The sequence below is a fragment of the Hippopotamus amphibius genome, chromosome 13, assembly GCF_030028045.1.
Source record: "Hippopotamus amphibius kiboko isolate mHipAmp2 chromosome 13, mHipAmp2.hap2, whole genome shotgun sequence".
NCBI classification, from domain to species: Eukaryota; Metazoa; Chordata; class Mammalia; order Artiodactyla; family Hippopotamidae; genus Hippopotamus; species Hippopotamus amphibius.
Window position 1 is genome coordinate 31,526,206 of NC_080198.1, and position 20,147 is coordinate 31,546,352.

The 20,147-nt window shown below is 44.0% G+C and overlaps 1 protein-coding gene across 17 annotated transcripts in view; it reads left to right on the forward strand.

Annotated features, from left to right (window-relative positions):
• Nucleotides 1-20,147, forward strand: part of ARHGEF3 (Rho guanine nucleotide exchange factor 3) — a 295,435-nt gene that overhangs the window by 33,755 nt on the left and 241,533 nt on the right. For 14 of the 17 annotated variants that reach the window (XM_057704792.1, XM_057704803.1, XM_057704787.1 and 11 more), the window contains one exon: nt 1,575-1,667. In XM_057704792.1, coding sequence (XP_057560775.1) covers nt 1,606-1,667 — 62 coding nt within the window. In that variant the 5' untranslated portion in view covers nt 1,575-1,605. Of the gene's footprint in view, nt 1-1,574; nt 1,668-20,147 lie in introns of those variants that run through there. The other 3 variants (XM_057704794.1, XM_057704796.1, XM_057704797.1) reach the window with 3 other exon arrangements.

The following is a 20,147-nucleotide window of genomic DNA, read 5'->3' on the forward strand; positions in this document are numbered from 1 at the left end:
ATGCAGATGCTAAGATATCTCTTGGTGTGCTCTTTACAAGTTAAAGAGCAGTGCTGGAGGCTGTGGCTGGGGTTTCTCCCCAACAATGACTCTGCCCAACACCTCCTGGTGCAGGGGTCCCAGATACCTGCTCCTGCTCACCTGGATCGGAAAGTTTGTCCACACAGTGCTTTGATCTGGCAGAAGGCCAGACCCACAGTGGAGCAGATGGAGGAGGATTGGGAGGGAGATTTGGCCAAGCAGCCTGTGATGCTCAACAGTCAAAACAGCTGATGCAGTAGAGCTGGGCCATGATGACAGCACCAGCATGAAGGTCACAGGTGTCAAAACTATCCTGGACCCCCTTTTGCCTAGGAGGCTCCAGGTTGGAGACCAACACACCATCCCTCTATATGGTCTGCACAGCCAGTTCTTCTAGCATTGAAACTGACAGCTGTTTTTTGGTTACAAATGAAGTAGCTGGTGCATGCTTGGGCCATGGTGCGGAAAGAGAATCTGTCTTTTAACGCTAAAGCCACACCCTGAGTGGTGAGGAATGCAGTTCCTGAGGCTGCAAACCTCCAAATTGTATCTCAGACTCACCCTGTGACAGATGAGCACGGAATAGTGGGTGGAATCTTCCGCCATTGGAATGTTCTCCCTCTAGCTCTGTCTCTGTCCCTGTGTCTCAGTCTCTGTTGCTCCTAAGTATAGACTAAAATCCTTAAATGTGGGTATCCTGTGCATTCAGATGGAGCTTTACCATAGTGAGTAGTCGTTTAGTGACGTGAAGCTCAGAAGTCATACTTGTGGGTCCCAGTGTTCCCAGTTCTGTGCCAGGTGCTCTGCTCGCAAGATGCTTCACACAGGTTGATATTACGTGCTTATTAACACCTCTTCACCCATCAAACGCTGATTGAGTACCTACTTGAAATTGCTTGTGAGAAACTGAACCAAAATGATTTGGCCTCACCTGTCTCCATAGACACAGACTGTCCCAAGCTCCAAATAAGAAAACCCACATTCACAAGTGCCCGAGTGAAAATATTTAACCATTGTGCCAACTTGATGAGAGTTAACCAGTCATAAAAACAAGACCCAATGAAACTTGAAGTTTTATTAAACAGACTTAAAGAACAAAGACATTTCTCTCTAAGGTAATAGTTCCGAGGAGAGAGGGCACCTTTGCTCCATGTAGTCAGTCACAGGTCCAAGTGCCTTCTTTCTTGTTGCTTTGTTATTTCCAAGTGCATTGTCATCATCTGCACCGTCAGAGCTGAGTTCCAGCATGTGTGAAACAGTGGGAAGGATGGACAAGGCATGCCGATGTCTTGAGACCTCGATGGAGAGGTGGATCATATCACATCCTCTCACATTCCATTGGGAACTCAGATACCTGGCTGCACCTGGCTGCAAGGATGCCTGGGAAATGGAATCCCAGATAAAACTCAAATAACCTGTGGACAAAGGGGAAAATGGATTTTGATAGACACTGGGCAACATTTGACATATTCCTTTTGTATGTATTTAATGCATCTCTTTGTGTTAACGTAAATGTACCCAGGTTATAAATGTTGGTTATCTTCCTTTTTCAGAAAGAAGGCCTGGATCTGCCACACAGTGTCTATGGACAGTTCCAGAGTAATGAATCAGTGTGTCTTCAGAGGAATGGAAGAAAACAAGGAAAGGTGAAAATATTTTTAAAAATTAAAATTGAAAAAATTCTTACGTGTAACAATTAAATGCAATGCAGGACTTATAGGTCGGCAGAGTCCATTAAGAATTTGGAGATAGCAAAATTCCAGGTGTCCCCTTTTCATACCTTGAATTTCTGACACCAGAGGAAGGATATCTATGTCAAGAATGAGGGAATTTTTCTAAGATTTGGAAGGAAGAGTTGGTTTATAGAACTGATGTGGTGTAGGATTAAATATCTGATTCTAAAAACTATGGATACTTATTCAAGAAACTATGGGCTTATGCTCAGATGTGTTGTGTCTACATTTGTGGGTGGCCATTCCCCCAAGAGACGGTGAAGGCGGACCCTTAGCTCTTGGCAGCTATATCTTCTCTTGAAGTCATCTTCTCTTCCTTTTCCTTCTACCTCTTCTTTTTGTTCCTTAAAAATAAATTTATTAATTTAATTTAAATACTGAAGAGACACATGGATACATTTTCCTAGTTAAAAAATGAGTGAAGTCTCCACTGACCCCTCCAATTTCATTCCCAGCATCCACCCCTCTCTTACCTTTCCCAGAAGTAACCACTGTGACCTACTTTGTGAACTTCCTTCCAGAGCTTTTACTAGGTGTCTATATACATAGAAAAAAAGGTCATTTTCCCCTTCCTTCCCTTTTTCTTTTTCTTTCTGTTCTTTAAATACAGTCTGTCATACTGTGCTTGCTAATCTAGTCTGTAACCTTTTTAAAACATTCAGTAATATGTCTTAAAATGTTTTCGAGACACTACATGTGAATCTACTTTGTTTTGCTGCAAAGTGAGTATTGTATCTACTGCATGAGAATCTCACTGTTGATCAAGCTGTTTTCCTGCTGGTAATGGGTGGGTGGGTTCTGCTTTTTGCCACTATAGCAGTGCTTTGATGCACTTCCTGGTTTACACCTCTAAGCACATGGGCAGATAGTTCTCTTAGGTAGATGGTTAGTAAGGAGTGAAGTTGCGTTTAAGATCTTAATAAATACTGCCAAATCATTCTCTAAAGAGCACGATTTATCAACAGGATACCAGATTTCTTGTTTACCCACCTCCTGCCACACCGCAGCTCTTCATGCTTTTTAATTTTTGCCAGTCTGTTGGGTGAAAAATGATATCTCTCCGTGGTTGTAATTTCCTCCCCCTTCTCTTTACTTTGGGGAAGCTCATCTTCTCAGGTGTCTCTGTTTCCCAATGGCCCTGGCGAGCCCCTGTGCTTACAAAGACCCAGTGACTATTCTGAGGCTCAGGGCACCTGGGCAGCCTGGGTCCTTCCCAAGAGTGGGAGCCTCTTCGTTTCTCTTCTGAAAAGTATCCAAGTCTGCTCTTGCAGTAACATTCATCCCAGAATTACCTGCTTCTCTCTGGATCCCAGAGGCGTTGGGAGAGCCTTGGGTTGGATTTCCCTATTCATATGGTTTCACCCACCACCACCACCATCCTCGGCAACAACCTGAGTATTTACTATGTGTCAGGCTCTGTGCGGATCACTTGGCTTACCCATCTCATTTAATTCTCACCATGGCCCTATGAGGTAGGGAGTTGTGTTGTTACCCCCATTATGTCCACTAGGTGACACGAGGACAGAAATTAATTCAAAACCAACCCAAACAACAAAAGAAAACAAATACTCTGCCTCACCGTGGAGCCTCAGCTCTTACCTGTTTGTCTCACTTTGAGTGACAGACGGACTCACGCTTGTCAACTGGCAAGTTCTCTTGTGATCATAGCTTATGGACCACACGGAGCCATCAGGCCCATGGTCGCAGTGGCCTTGACCACACTCAGGTGGCCCTCCCAGAGGAGAGTGTACAAGTGGAGAGTGTGGTTTGGGTTTTTGTCTGCCTGCAGCATATGAGCCCGGGTTCTTGCATTTCACCAGCCTCTCTCTTCTGGTGTACACTTGGGGGTGATGGTCTCACCTATGTTTATCCGATCCATTTCTCTGGAAAGAGGCTTTCAGGGTGAGTGTATTTGTCGTGGGACTAAATCTATTTTATTAGGATAAATATGCCCACTGAGCTGTGGCCAGAGAGGAAGTTCTTCACTCACCCACATAGATCTGATCAGTCATTCTCCCTAAAATGTTTAATTTTAGACCCCCGTTCTAAAAGCAGGCAGAGTGCAGTTTCAGAAGTCTTCCTGAGCCCCAGCCCCCATCATGTTTCAGAGACATAAATGTGTAGAGCTGGCAGAGGTCCTAGGCTCACTATCTGATTTCTTGCTTCTCTATCAGGACAGAGTGAAGCAGTCAGGCGTAGAGGGAGGAAATGATTGTCCGAGTTCACACAGAGACAAGCCTTGATCTCAGGCCTCCAGGGGGCTACCCCTGGCTCTTTGCACAACATCACAGCTTCTTCTCATGTGATTTTTAGGACACTGACCCATGCTTGTTCCTAAAATTGAGCTTATTAAGCAGATAATGCCTTGAAGGAAACTAGCCTATTGATCAATCAGTTGACTATTCATTCAGCAGGCGTTTATGAAATACTGTGTGCACAAGAGACAGCAAGTTGAGTAAGATATGAATTCTCAGGGAATTCAGGGTCTTGATTGGGGTGGTGGGTGGGCTTTTGCACACACAGTGAACAGTGGTTAAGTAGAAAACTTTAATTCTTCGTTGGTCGGTGAAGATGATAATAGTACCTCCTGCAAGGGGTTGTTGGAGCGTGTCCTGAGTTACTCATAGTAAAGCACCTGGCATTGAGTAAGCACCCAATTAAGGCAGCTGTTTTCATTTTTGTTTATTTTTAATCCCACATAGGGTGAGGAACCTAGGAAGATTTTTCTATCAGAAGATTGATAGAGCCAGACTTGTGTTTTAGAAATGATGATCTGGGACTTGCCTGGTTGTCCAGTGGTTAAGACTCTGTGCTTCCAGTGCAGGGGGCGTGGGTTCAATCGCTGGTCAGGGAACTGAGATCCCACATGCTGCGTGGCAAAAAAAAAAAAAAAACAAAGGAAAAAAAAGAAATGATAATCCATTGACATGATTTCTTATTCTATATGTGATTATCTTTTCAGTGTCTGCCTTACTTCCTGGACTGTGAACTCCATGGGGCCAGGTCTGGCCTGTTTTGTTCACTATTGTTTACCTAGTGCCTGGCACACAGTAGGTGCTCACTAATATTTCTGGACTGATGAGTGTAGCGGCGGACCCTGGATCCTTTTTTTTTAAATTAATTAATTATTTATTGGCTGTGTTGGATCTTCCTTGCTGCGCGCAGGCTTTTTCTAGTTGTGGTGAGCCGGGGCTACTTTACTCTTTGTTGCGGTGCGTGGGCTTCTCATTGCAGTGGCTTCTCTTGTTGTGGAGCACAGGCTCTAGGCACACAGGCTTCAGCACTTGTGGCACATGGACTCAATAGTTGTGGCCTGTGGGCTCTAGAGCGCAGGCTCAGTAGTTGTGGTGCACGGGGTTGGTTGCTCTGCGGCCTGTGGGATCTTCCCAGACCAGGGCTCGAACCCACGTCCCCCCGCATTGGCAGGCGGATTCTTAACCACTGGGCCACCGGTGGACCCTGGATCTTTCAGGTGAGGTACTGTGAGAAAGCCTAACGGTGAGAAGGACCTAAGTTCTCCTGGGGCCAACCTCAGCTTCCAGAAGAGAGGGGCTCCCTGGCGGCCCTGCCCACAGACCTCACTCCCTTCTGTGAGAACATAGTTTTGCTTCTGAGCTTTATGGACATTTTGTCTTTTAACCAAGTGACTTTGTTGTGGGAATACCTAGTCCCACAGCATTCACTAACTGAGCAACCATCACTTGCCACTTTGTACTGCTGAGTGCCGACTCACAAGAACACAGGATTTCTAGAAGAGTAAGCCCCTGGGAAGTGTAGTTTCCTGCTGGCATCTGTGATTTTTGGGTGGATAATATCACTTCTCTGTGCCTCAGTTTCCTCAGATGTGCAGTAGTGGAGTTAGGCAAGTGGAATTTCTGATGTTCAAAGAGGAGAATTTTGAGGGGAGAAGCTATTAGTCTTGTAAATCCCTCGTATAAATGGACTTATGATAGTTTCTTGAAGTGGTGGATGGTTAGGACTCAGCCCATGCTGGAGAAATAGAAAGGTTTACGTTGATTGATTGATTGATTCATTCATTCATTCATTCATTCATCCATTGGTGGGTCAGTCAGTCAGTCAGTCAGTGAATATCCCATCCTGCTCAAATAAGGGGTTACTCTTTCCTTGCATGGCCTTTCACTCTCAGCTTGTACAAATGCGCGTCTCTTTTGTGAAAATAAAGATCTTCTCTGGCTCACTCATTTATTGCAGGGTGTTTTTGAGCACCTCCTTTGTGTCGACTCAGCTAGCCTTTACTGACTTGGAAGGTGGGGCTTTGTCTGGTACAATGACGCCCTATGTCTGGCCCAGAGCCCTGTGCACAGTAGGCTCCCAACGCATGAGCGGCTTTAGTAGCCTGAACTGGCTAGAAAACAGAGTGATTTTTAGACGGCAGCATGAAGGGCTGTATCCGAAATTGAGGTTTGCCCTGCGCTGTGTTCTGTTTTTGCACTCCAGGGATAGACTGCCTCGAGAGCCCTCACCTTAGAGGGTTAGTTTCATGCTTGTTGTTAGTTGCTCTCTTCTTGATCCCCTTATCAGCTTCCATCTTGTCCCTTAGGCGGGAGCTGTTTTGGTCACTGATTTTTATGAGCTCTTTGTTCACTGCCCCAAGGGCTGTGTGGGGCCTGCTCCGCTTCCTCCACCTCCAGAAGTTCAGCCGCTGACCTTGAAAAGTTGGAGACCCAACAAAAGGGAGAATAACCTCTCCTGACCTGAGGCTCTAGCCTTCACGCTCAGACTCACCAGCCCTGTGACCTTGAACAAGGCACTTCACCTCTCAGGTATCTACCTGGAGATTCCATCAGCATTTCCCACAGTTTGCTCCTCAGAACATGGTGTCCTCCAGCCGTTAATAAGCACTGCAGGAAAAAAATGGGGCCTGTTGCCAAACTTGTTTGGACGTTGCTGGCTTAAGCCCAGCCGAATGTAGCCTTTCTCACAGGACCCAACAGAGCCTGTAAAAGGTCAGTGTGCGTGGAGGGGTCGCTCAAGAGAGGGAAGAGGGTGTAGCCCCCCCGCCCCCACATGTGCTGTTGCACAGATCACAGGGGGGACACGCCAGACGGAGATCTTGAAGCTTCCTCCCAAGGCTGCAGCGATGTGCCTGGGACAGAGAGGCCCAGTAACCAAAGACACGGATGTTGCCTTATGGAGTAGTTTAGTGGGTTTTTTTTTGCTGTTGTTGTTGTTTGATAGGAACTTTAAAAATATTATTGTAGGCAAAAGATGGAAGAGGTCTTCCAATCCCTGTCATAAGCCTGCTGGTGAGTGAGTTGAGAACAAGTGAGAGGGTCAAGTATCTTCATAAAGATTTTTATTCAGGCAGAAACTCTCTTGTGCAAAGAACACTGGGCTGCAAATTGAAAAACCGCTGTGCAAATTCTGCTCTCGCCTCTTCCTGACCGTGTGACCCTGGGCGTGTCTCTCTTCTCCTCTCTCATATCTCTCATTGGCTAAAAGAATGGTTGGTTGATTGATGACTTTCCTTTTAATCCTAAAATTTTAGGGATGTTGTTTAAAACAACTGTAAGCCCCCTGTGGGCAGACATGGTCTGTGTCTCCTCACTGACCCCTCAGGGCTGTGCCTGGGATAAACATTTGTTGCATAAATATGAAAACGGGACAGACTGCTTATGGCATTCATTGGCATAACCCCAGACACAGCTTATTATGAAGTGATTGTTAAGGTAATTGAGTGAGTGCACATGATCTCCTCTGAGACACACGAAGACCCAATGAGGGAGGTGATGTTATTTTACAGATGAGGAACTGACACTTTGGGAGACAAAGTGCTGGGCTGTGGTCCTGTAGCAGGAATGGAAGAACCAAGACCCAGACCCAGCCTCCTGAGCCTCAACTTCTGCTTTGTTGTGGTTTTTAAACCAAGTCTTTATCTGTCCTTGGGCTGGCCGGAGGCATTAATTAGATGTGCTGTGACGCCACTGATAAAGCTCTTCAGTTCTCCAGGGAGCCTGGCTCATCCTCCACACAGCAAGTTATAATAATATCTGTCAATTCTGGGCACCTCCTAAGGAGATTTTTATACACGTTGGCTCTAAACATCATAACCGCTGAGCAGGATGCACATTGTTTGTCTCCATTTTGCAGATGAGGACACAATGTTAAGTACCTGCCCCAATGTCACAGGTAACTGTTGAGCTCAGACCTAAACCTGTGTCTTTGACGATCTTGATGGAGAAAGCCCCCGGCCTTCTTGCCATCTCCCCTGCTTCTCATCTGATTGGGACCCTCATCTTACCTTGTCCCTGCAGGTGGGAGCTTCGAGCCCCTCTGCAGGGTGGGGAGAAGCTGCTGTGGCTGCCCCAGGGGTGGGACTGGGCCTCAGCCAAGGGAATCCGTTGAGGAGCAGAGGGTGGGCATTCTAGTCTCACGGGGAGCCCATCAGCACGTTCCTAATTTCAGGCAGTCTCCTCATAAGGGAGGCCCTAGTGACAGAAGGAACTGCCAGCAAGGTGTTAGGAAACGTGGTGGAGATGCTGGCCCAGCTGTTGAAGTTTTCTGAGTCTCAGTTTGCCTTCTGTGAAGATGGATAACAACGGGATTTAGGTCATAAAGTTGATGCGTAGATTCAGTGTGGTAAGAAGTCCCTCGCTTGTGGTCACTGGGCACCTGGCTAACACCTGGTGCATGGCCTTAGTCTGTTATCAGCCTGTAAATTGTCTTCTCACCAACCTCAGAACCAAGGAGGGGCCATCAAAACACATGCCTTAGAGGACTGGGACGGGGAGGGTCGGGGGGAGTCGAGGGAGGGAGGGAATACGGGGATATGGGTATAAAAACAGATGATTGACCTTGGTGTACCTCAAAAAAAATAAATAAAAACAAAACAAAACAAAAACAAAAACAAACACAAAAAACACATGCCCGTTACTTTTCTTTGACAATCCTTATGGCGATCACTTTGGAAAATTCATTCAGCAGTTATTTGAGTACCTGCTGTGTGCTCGGTGCTCTCTCAGGCACCCTGGGGGATGCAGTCAGACTTGGACCTTGCTTCCGATCTAGAAGGGGAGATGAATGTATGTCACAGGAGACAAGCAGGGTTAAGGAAGGGCCTAGCGGGGTCTGGCACACAGTGTGCACCTGGGAAATGTTTAAAAATGCTCCAACTGGAGGGGACTCAGATGGGCACCGCACTTGAGGTGGTACCAGGAAACACAGAGCACACACCTGGCAGAGGAAGCTCACCCAGCCCCCACCCTGTGGACGGACGGTGGCATGTGAAAGGCAGCACTGGTCCTGATGCTGAGCCCTTGCAGGGTGGAGACCATGTGCATCAATCTCCCTCCTGGGAATCTGATACAAAATTCCTGCCAGGCAAGAGCCTGGCGCATTCCCTGGAGGAAAATCAACCTTTTCAACTCTGAGGGCCAAGAATCAGGCTTGGAGAGCTGTGTGGGGCTGGGGGTGGGGACACATGAACCTCTGGTGGTTGACGCGCTCGCTGGGGCCACAGAGGTACGGAATTATCAAGATGCATTTACGAAGTGCTGGTTTTGTGTGGGGTGTTCTGCTAGAGTGTGGGTGGAGAGAGTGTTGAGACCTTGTTCTCTAGGTGGGAGAAGAACATGGGAACTCGGGTTAAGGCTTTGCCCCTGATCGTTGCTTGGACTTGAGCTGCATGTGGCTTTTGTCCCACCCCTGTGCAGTGTTTTGTGTGCTGTGTGCAGCCTGAACAGGAGCCAACATCTTCTTTAATGTTGGGGATTGATTGAGGGGATTGATTGCCTGCTGTGTACCAGGCACTGTACTGGGCTCAGGGCTAGACCTGTGACTGGTCATTTTGCCAGTAAGGAAATTGCCCAGGGAGGTGATGTACTTGGAGGTTACACAGTGAGTTCGTAGCAGAGGTAGAATTAGAAATCTGGGTGTCCCGTAGCCGTGGGTGATGGTAATTCACTGGGTAGGGTCAACACCTCGTTATCTTTTGGCAGGTTGTCCTCATGGTTAGGACCGAAGATTTTTTTTTTCCATCTGTAAATTCAAACATGTGAGAAAAGTTTTCACTATTTCCCTGATTTCCCTCCTTGCTTTACTTACTGTCCCCTTATCCCCAGGTCACTGTAGTCCTTCCTCATTCCTTTGGCACCTACCATACTCTTAAGATTTTTGCAAGGCGGTTCATTTTCTTGCCTTCCCCCCACCCCATTTTGCTACTGTTTTAGTTTTGGTGGTTTGTGGGTTTTTTCCAAGTTTTAGTTTTGCATATTGTTGTAATCATAGTAGCTTTATGATAGTTCTTCTCACTTGTTGTGCCAATCATTTTTTCATTACGTGGTCTTCATATGCATTCTTCTTAAAGGGCTGTATAATGTCTCATTTATTTAACAAATATTTATTGAGTGGCTGCTGGGTGCCTGGCCCTGCACTACCAATGAATGAGCAGGAACTTGACGCTGCCCCTGTCTGCCTGGAGGTTCTAAATAGTGGGAAAGTCAGCCATTAACCCCACAATCACTTGAACAGACTGTTCCATTATGTTACAGTGATGGAGTTGTGTGTGAGTTTTAATAACCCGTTCTCTACTTCCCAAAGCAAATAAAGGGGAGTTTCACCTTTCCCGTGACATCTGGGAACACTTCCCTGGGGGAGGGATGAGCATTCCAGGCAGAGGGCACACTCTTCCTATTGTGTAAGGTGAAAAAAAAAAAAAAAGTATTGTAAAACTACTGGTCACCTAAAAAGAATTTTGTGCTTATGGATAGTAGGCATATTTTAAGTTCTGAAACAATCAGAGTTCTTATCAGTTGTTAAAGACCTAACAATTCCTTTCTCTGAGTTCTTTACCTTTTTATTATAATGTGTTATTGAAGGAACTAAGTTTTACCTTGTATTTTTCTTTTTTAAAAAAATATTTTATATTTACTGATGTTTACCATTTTCAGTATTTCTTTTTTCTTTTTTTTTCCATTTTTTTTTTCCGGCCTCATGGCACAGCATGTGGAATCTTAGTTCCCTGACCAGGGATCGAACCCGTGCCCCTTGCATTGGAAGCTTGGAGTCCTAACCACTGGACCACCAGGGAATTCCCCTTACTTGGATTTTTCTACCCAAATGTGTATTTGGAAAATCTGTAACTCTACAGAAAAGTTAACAGATTTTTTTTCCTGCCTCTAGATTTTATTTGAACATTTTGCCTCACTATTCCGCGCGTGTGTGTGTGTACATATATACTTTTTCTCCCCTTGAACCATTTGGAAACCCACTGCAGACATCCTGATGCTTTATCTTTAAATACCTTGGCCCGTAACTCCTAAAAAAATCTCCTTCATATTCACCTAACGTTAACCACTTCTGCAAATTAACAATAATTTTATAATGTCTTTTTTTTGTAGTGTTGATTATTTTCTTAATCACACATTTCACATGTATATGTAAGTTCGTTCCAGTGGTAGGGCTTAGTACTCGTGTGATTCTAAAATAAGGAAGTGAAAATTTTCCCAGTGTTAAGGGGGCAAATCATAATAGCTTTAAGAATTCTATCATGAGGTGATGTTAACATTGCAAACAAGAAAATAAATCCTATTTGAAATACTAACTTGAAAACCAAGGAAGCATGTAAATTCCAGTAAGTGAAATCTATTCATGGGTGTTTACAAATGGCAACAGATCCAAAGGCCAGAAATGCTTCACAAATGCATCTAATGAAGTATGCAGAAACTCAAGACAGATTATCTGTTTCCCATCTTTTGTTCACGTGGTTTTTGTCATACATTCAAATGCGAGTATAGGATGTCCTTGTCCTTTCAGTGGAAAGAGTACTGCTGTCCATCATGAGGTACAAATAACCCTACCTAGGCAATCTTTCACCTCCAGGTGAGCCTGAACACCTCAGCCCTCCCTTAGCACCATGTCATAAAGAGACATTGGCTCTTAGCAGCAGTACTTGAGAAATTTTTTTAACTTGGTATACTTTCTTCAAGGAGGTTTGTATTCAAAAGCCTTGCACACAGAACCATTTTAGGATTGAGGGAAGAGGTGGGAGAAGATTTAGGGAAAACAAGTCAGATGTCAGTATTATCATTCAGAAATGCACTTGATACTTAGCTCTTATCTATCCAAGGCATCTCTTTTATTTCTTTATCTGTGTTCAGTATTAATTTTGCTTCCTTGATTCCTCTAGTCCCTATTTATTTAGCTGAGGCCTATAATAACTTTTAATATCCAGTTCATATTCAAATTTCCTTAGTTGTTCCAAAACACCTTTTATAGCTCGTTGCATTTCTCCCTGCTTCCCGCCCCACATCCAGGGAGCATTCCTGGCTGATGCATTGCATTTGGTTCTTATGTCCCTTTAGTCCCCTTCAGTCCAAAACAGGGCCTTCTCTTGTACTTATCCTCCATGACACTGGCATTTTGAAGAGTCAGATCCATGGTCTGGATTTGTCTGAGTGTATCCTCGTGGTGCCATCCACTGTGTGAATGTCGACTGAAGCCCAGAGGCTGGAGTAGGTCTAGGAACAGCATTTGCAGTGACAGGGTCTCACTGGTGACATTGTTACTCTCCAAAGTCAGGATGACCATGGCTGGTGGTGCTGAGTTGACACTTGGTTAAGACCACAGCTTGCATTGTGTTTTGGTTTAGGTCTAATAAAGATGATAATAATTATATTGACCATAATTCTAACAATTACCTTTCTAATAAAAAGAACTCTCTCACTCTAAACTTAGGACAAGTCTGTTTGTTTAATTACAAAAACAGTCATATACAAGTACAGCTTTTTTTGTTTGTTTATTTGTTTAAGGCTTTCAAACAAGATTGAATCTGCTTGATATGGACCTTACAGGTATGATGACTAAGGGAGACATTTCAAGGGACTTCCTAGGTGGCGCAGTGGTTAAGAATCTGCCTGCCAATGCAGGGGACACGGGTTCGAGCCCTGCTCCGGGGAGATCCCACATGCTGCAGAGCAACTAAGCCCATGTGCCACACTGTTGAGCCTGTGCTCTAGAGCCCGTGAGCCACAGCTACTGAGCCCATGTGCCGCAACTACTGAAGCCCGCATGCCTAGAGCCCATGCTTCACAGGAGAAGCCACCAAAATGAGGAGCCCGTGCATCACAGTGAAGAGTAGCCCCTGCTCGCCTCAACTAGAGAAAACCTGTGTGCAGCAATAAAGACCCAACGCAGCCAATAAGTAAATAAATAAATTTATAAAAAAGAAAAAAAAAGAATCTGCTTGATCTGATCTTACAGGTATGGTGCCCAAGGGAGACATTTCAGAGAAAGCCTCTGTACTTTTTTTAATATCCCTCCCTCTTTTTTTTTTACTTGAAGTATAGTTGATTTACAATATTGTGTTAGTTTCAGGTGTACAGCAAAATGATTCAGTTATATATATTTATGTGCATCTCTCTATATATTTTTTCAGGTTATTTTCCATTATAGATTTTTACAAGATATTGAATATAGTTCCCTGTGTTACACAGTAAATTTTTTTTTTTTTTTAAGGCAAAAAATTTTATAATTTGTATACAGGCACAAAACCCCTGAATAGCCAAAGCAATCTTTTTTTTTTTTTTTTTTTTAGAACTTTTATTGAGATACAGTTAACAGGCAATAAACTGCATATATTTAGAGTATACAATTTGGTATCCCAGTCTCCCAATTCATTCCCCCCCAACCCTCCCCGCTTTCCCCACTTGGTGTCCATATGTTTGTTCTCTACATCTGTGTCTCTATTTCTTTCTTGCAAACCTGTTGATTTGTACCATTTTTCTATATTCCACATATATGTGTTAATATACGATATTTGTTTTTCTCTTTCTGACTCACTTCACTCTGTATGACAGTCTCTAGGTCCATCCATGCTCTCTACAAATGTCCCAGTTTCATTGCTTTTTACAGCTAAGTTATATTCCATTGTATATATGTACCACATCTTTTTTATCCATTCATCTGTTGACGGACATTTGGGTTGCTTCCATGTCCTGGCTATTGTAAATAGTGCTGCAGTGAACATTGGGGTGCATGTGTCTTTTTGAATTATGATTTTCTCTGGGTATATGCCCAGCAGTGGGATTGCTGGGTCATATGGTAACTCTATTTTTAGTTTTGCAAGGAACCTCCGTACTGTTCTCCATAGTGACTGTATCAATTTACATTCCCACCAACAGTGTAAGAGCGTTCCCTTTTCTCCACACCTTCTCCAGCATTTACTGTCTGTAGATTTTCTGATGATGCCCATTCTAACTGGTGTGAGGTGATATCTCATTGTAGTTTTGATTTGCATTTCTCTAATAATTAGTGATGTTGAGCAGCTTTTCATGAGTTACACAGTAAATTCTTGTTGCTTCTGTATTTTATGTATAGTTGTTTGTATCTGTTAATCCCAAAGCTCTAATTTGTCCCTCTTCACCCTCTCCCTTTCCCCTTTGGTAACCATAAGTTTATTTTCCCATATTGGCTGCATCAATTTACATTCCCACCAACAGCGTAGGAGGGTTCTCTTTTCTCCATACTCTTTCCAGCATTTATTATTTGTAGACTTTTTGATAATAGCCAATCTGACCTGTGTGAGGTGAAACCTCATTGTGGTTTTGATTTGCATTTCTCTAATAATTAGGAATGTTGAGCATTTTTTTCATGTGCCTGTTGACCATCTGTATATCTTCTTTGGAGAAATGTTTACTTAGGTCTTCTGCCTATTTTTTGATTGGGTTAGTTGTCTTTTTTATATTGAGTTGTATAAGCTGTTTGTTAATTTTGGAGATTAACCCCTTGTTGGTCACATTTGTTTGTAAATATTTTCTCCCATTCCATAGGTTGTCTTTTGTTTGATGGTTTCCTTTGCTGTGCAAAAGCTTTTAAGTTTGATTAGGCCCCATTTGTTTATTTTTGCTTTTATTTCTTTTGCCTTGGGAGACTGATCTAAGAAAATATTGCTACAGTTTATGTCTGAGAGTGTTTATATTCTCTTCTAGGAGTTTTATGGTGTTGTGTCTTTATATGTAGGTTTTTAAACCATTTTGAGTTTATTTTTGTATATGGTATGAGGGAGTGTTCTAATTTCATTGAATTACGTGTGGCTGTCCAGCTTTCTCAGCACCACTTGCTGAAGAGACTGTCTTTCCTCCATTGTCTATTCTTGACTCCTTTGTCATAGATTAATTGACCATAGGTGTGTGGGTTTATTTCCAGGCTCTCTGTTCTGTTCCATTGATCTATATGTCTGTTTTTGTACCAATACCAAACTGTTTTGATTACTGTAGCTTTGTAGTATTATCTGAGGTCTGGGTGGGTTATACTGTAACTTTGTTCTTTTTCTTCAGGATTGCTTTGGCAATTCTGGTGGGTCTTTTGTGGCTCCATATAAATTTTGGGATTATTTGTTCTAGTTCTATGAAAAATGTCATGAGTTGGTTTTTCGTTTGTTTTTTGTTTTTGCTTGTTTGACTGCACTGTGTAGCATGTGGGATCTTAGTTTTCCAACCAGGGATCGAACTGACACCTCCTGCAGTGGAAGTGCAGAGTATTAACCACTGGACCACTAGAGAAGTCTGTTTTGATAGGGATGGTTTAAATCTGTAAATTGCTTTGGGTAGTATGGCCATTTTAGCAATATTAATTCTTCCAATCCAAGAGCATGTCTCCCTCTTTCTTAATAGACCCAGGTCAAGTTTGGGTAGAATGTGGCTGATGTGGCAGCCTCCAGTACTTAGTTTATAATATTCAGGCAGAAAATGTTAAAATGTCATGGTGGGCGGGGAGTTTTGGAGTGACAGATTCCCCAAATGTTGTGTGTGTGTGTGCGCACACACCCACGCATGTGCGCCACTGTGAACATATCCATGTGAGTTCTTTTGTCTCGAGGGAGTATGAATGGTGAGTCAGTGTGCCAAAAGTGGTGTCAGATGTGACACAGAGAGATGAACTCTGTGCCAGTTTGGAGAAGGTGTGATGGCAAAGAGGGTATGATTTAAATTAAAGTCAAGGAAATCTATCTGGGCATTGTGCCAAGTGCTGTGAATGGTACAAGCTGGCTCTTGTGACCCTTATAGACCAGAGGAAACAGACTTAAACACACCATTTCCAGGACTGTAAGTTTGGGGTGGACCCAACATTTCCCAGGAGATGTGACAGTCAGAAAATGGAAGCTTACGTGAGGGGTAGTCAAGTAAAGAGTGATCCATGTGGAAGGAACAACATGTGCAAAGGCCATGGGGCCAGAAAGAAGGTGGCATGCTGGAAGAAGAGATAGCTGCTCAGTGTGGCTGGATGGTGGAATATGACAGAAAACTGGTTGGCGTCTGGACTGGGAAGACTGGACCCTGGGAACCTTGGAAGTAAAGAGCTTAGATTGTCCTAAGGCCATGGGAGGCCACTGAAGCATTTTAAGTAGGGGAATGACATCAAATTTACATTTTGAGAAAAGACCTCTGGCTGGAGTGGGGAAAAAAAATTTGGATGGAGGCTAAACTTGGGGCTGAGAGACCAGCTAGGGGTAGTGTAGCCATCCAGGAGAGAAGTGATGAAGGGAATAAATACCTGTTGAAAATGAGTGGGAAGATGGCTTGGATATCAATGAGAAAGGTAGAAATAAATGAAAAATATTCAGGCAATAGGGTTGGGATTGGATCTGGGGACTGAAAGAATCCATCCTTCCATCCATCCATCTATCCATAAAATCAACTTTTCTCGGGGGCTACTCTTCGTTGTGGTGCACAGTCTTCTCATTGCTGTGGCTTCTCTTGTTGCGGAGCACGGGCTGTAGGCGCACTGGCTTCAGTAGTTGCAGCACATGGGCTGTAGGGCTAGGGGGCTTCAGTAGTTATGGCGCACAGGCTTAGTTGTTCTGTGGTATGTGGGATCTTCCTGGATCAGGGAACGAACCCGTGTCCCTTGCATTGGCAGGCGGATTCTTAACCACTGCACCACCAGGGAAGTACAAAATCAACATTTTTTATTGAACTTCTTCTGTGTGTCTGAGAAGGGGGCATTAGGGGTAGGGGATATAGCAGTGAATGAAGCAGACATGATGATGCTTGCCCTGATGGAATTTACCTTCTGGAGAGAGACAGACTATAAACAGATAAATGTATGAAGCAATGTTAGCTGATGATGTGTGCTATGAAGAAAAATAAAGTAGAATAAAGGGATAGAGAGTAAGCTGTGGAATTTTAGGTAGGGAAACTGGGAGGGATTTTTTAGGAGAATACCATTTTAGCACAGACCTGAATGTTGAGAGAGCAAGCCCCACAGCCTCCTTAGGGAAACTTGGCAGGCAGAAGGGACAGCATGTGCAAAGGCCCAGGGGCAAGATAGGGGCTTAGCTTATGTGAGGAACAGCAGGCAGGTCAGTACAAATAAACATATGTGTTGATTGGTCTGGTCAGCCTTGTTACTAAGGGGGTCACATCTTGAAGAATGGGTCTCCTTTCTCTGTGCTGGCAAAGAGAGAGACCTACTGGGCTTGCCTAGGTAACTCCCCAGTGGACAGTCTCAGGAGATGGGTTCCTGGTCACCAGAGATTGTTGAGCCAAGGCAAGATAAGCATCTTTTTGACAAGGTCTGTGTTTGGTTAGAGCTGTGCTGTGTGTTTCAAGCACTCCACCAAAATCTACACAGGCAGAGAAGAAGGAATATGACAGTGCAGAAGAAGCAGTCTGTATTAGAATAATCACTTATGTTGGCCAGATCACCATCATATTTTCATATTTTCTTTCTTTTTTTTTGGATACAGGAAAGCTCTTGATTAGTAACATCTTTTACTAATGTTGACTAATATTATGAAATTGTCCTACTGGTTCTAATAGTTTTTCAGATCTTATTTTATTTATTGTTGTTGTTATTGAGAGGAATTTTTCCAGACAGGTAATCACATTATCTGCAACTTAATAAAATTTTGCTTCCTCTTCATTTCAAATTGGTAATTTTTTTGTTTGTCTAATTAGATTAGCAAATGCTCGCTGAATAATGTTAAACAGTGGTGAAATCTCAGGTCATTCTTACCTTATACTGATTTCAGTGTTAGTGCTCGAACCTCTCCCCCAAAATATAATGCTGGCTTTCAGTGTGGGCTGTGGGTCTCTTAAGGAAATGTCCCTCAATTCCTATTTTGTTGAGAGGTTTTTTGTTTGTTTGTTTGAATATTTATTTATTTATTTGGTTGCGCTGGGTCTTAGTTGAGGAAGGCGGGCTCCTTAGTTGCGACTTGCAAGCTCCTTAGTTGTGACATGCGAACTCTTAGTTGCAGCATGCATGTGGGATCTAATTCCCGGACCAGTGATCAAACCTGGGTCCCCTGCATTGGGAGCACAGAGTCTTATCCACTACACCACCAGGGAAATTCCCTTGTTAAGAGGTTTTTTTAAAAGTTGGGAATAAGTGTTGAAATTTAACAAGATTGGCATTTAAGAAGACAAGTTTTTTTTTTCTTTTGACTCTGTTAATGAGGTGAATTATATTTATTGATTTCCTAATATTGACCGATCTTTGCATTCCTAGTATGAACCACGTGGTGTGATCTGTGTTTCTTTTTATTAAAAAGTATTTTAAGTTACTTACCATCATTTAAAATAATACTCCATGAAGATGCAGTTGATTTATCTTGTGGCTTAGAGTAATGCTGTCAGGATAGCTTTACTTCAGTTTGAGAAGTTGGAGCTAGAGTGATAACAAATCATTCACTGGCCAACCTACCGCTGCTGAGTGCTCGATGTGTGCATAACACCGCTGGATGGCCTCCAGGGCCTTCTCGTAACTTGGATGCCTTGTGATTCTACAGGATGGTTCCATTAGTCAGGATTTGTTGTTGTTATTGCAAGTGACAGAAACACAATTCAGTCTGGAGTAAGCAGCATAGGGAATGTAATGGCTCATATAAATGGAAGGCCCAAGAGTAGATAGCTTCAGGCATGGCTGGACCCAAGGGCTCAGTGTTATTAGGTCTTGGTCTCATTCTTTTCTTCTCTTAACTCTGCTTTTTTTCTGTATTGGCCTCACTCCCAGGAAGCCTTCCTGCGCATGGTACCTCCCAGAAGCTCCAGGCTGACATTCTCCCACAGCTGTGGAGCAAGAGTTTATCATTCCCACTTGTTCTAACAGGACTTCCCAGGTAGACTCATATTTGTTCAGCTTGTCCATGCTCTCTTCTGGGACGTGAGGGTGGGGGGATAGGGTCAGCCTCAGCTGGGCCCATGGACTGAGAGTGTGGAGGGGTGATCCCCCAATGGGAAGGCCAAGTGCCGTTACCCACAGGCAGGGAGTCAGATGCTGGGTAGCAGAAACACCTGATGTTCATGACACCCGGGTCAGCAATGCCCTTTCTTCTGTGGTCCTCAGTGTCCTTTCTTGCAGGTAGGAGGGGAGGCTGCCAGGCGCCGGGATTGCTTACCTGACCTGGGGGCCCCGCAAGTCAGTGACCGAATCAGGATTCTAAGTTCCTACCTGAAGTTCTAGGCCTTACTTGCTCCACTGAGTTACACATAGAAATAAGAGTGGAGAGTTAAAGTGTGAGCCGGGCATCTTGCAATCTGGTTGTCAGATAAAGGATTTCCTTGCACTCACTCTCACCCCCAGCCAAACACAGTGGTCGTCTTGGTGATTTTATTGTCCCCTTTTCATAATGAACTTAGAAGGTAGACACTTTTAAAGGAGTATTGTTGAAGGATGTTAAATGTTTTATTTTGGAGCGTTTATAGTAGCAGTGTTTTAATTTGGCAAACTCTTGCCTGGTCTGACTTGTCATCTTTTCATACAGTTTTTTTTCTTTTCTTTATTGAGTTATATATGGTGTGTGTGCCAACATATGGGCAAAGCTCAGGGAGTTTCTATATATGTTCATTCCCCTCAGATTGAGGTATAGCACTTGTTCAAACTCCTTACTTTCCCACCCCAGCTTCTTCCTGGCCCCCACGTCCTTCCCTCTTTTCCCCTCCTCCTCCCCAGAACTGTGGCTTCCTCGTCATGGCCTGGCCTCAGGTTGCACCTGAGAACTCTCTCCTTGGTGCACAGACCTGAGTCCAGGGACAAAGTTAGAAACCTGCTCCTGGAGATTTGTGCTGGAAGCAGGGAAGTTACCACCCACTTGGGGAAAAAGCTCCCTGTAGAGCCCTCCTTGCTGCCGATGACCACATGCCCTTGTCTCATCCTGGTGCTGGCAGGGCCCCTTGCTGTCCTGCTCTTCCTTCACAGATGAGGAAACTGAGGCCCCAAGAGAGAAGGGATGTGCTGAAGGTCTTGGGTTGTGCAGGCTGGAGGCCAAGTGGCTGGTCCGTGGCTCTAGTCCAGCCGCCCACTGCTGTCCCTCCCATTCAGTGAATCCAGGTGGCTTAATGGTTGAAGTTGTCAGCCTCACCCCTCATTTCATGATACTCTTGATTTTTTTTTTTCTGGAAAATCTTGAAAATTTCTGAGACATGGCATATA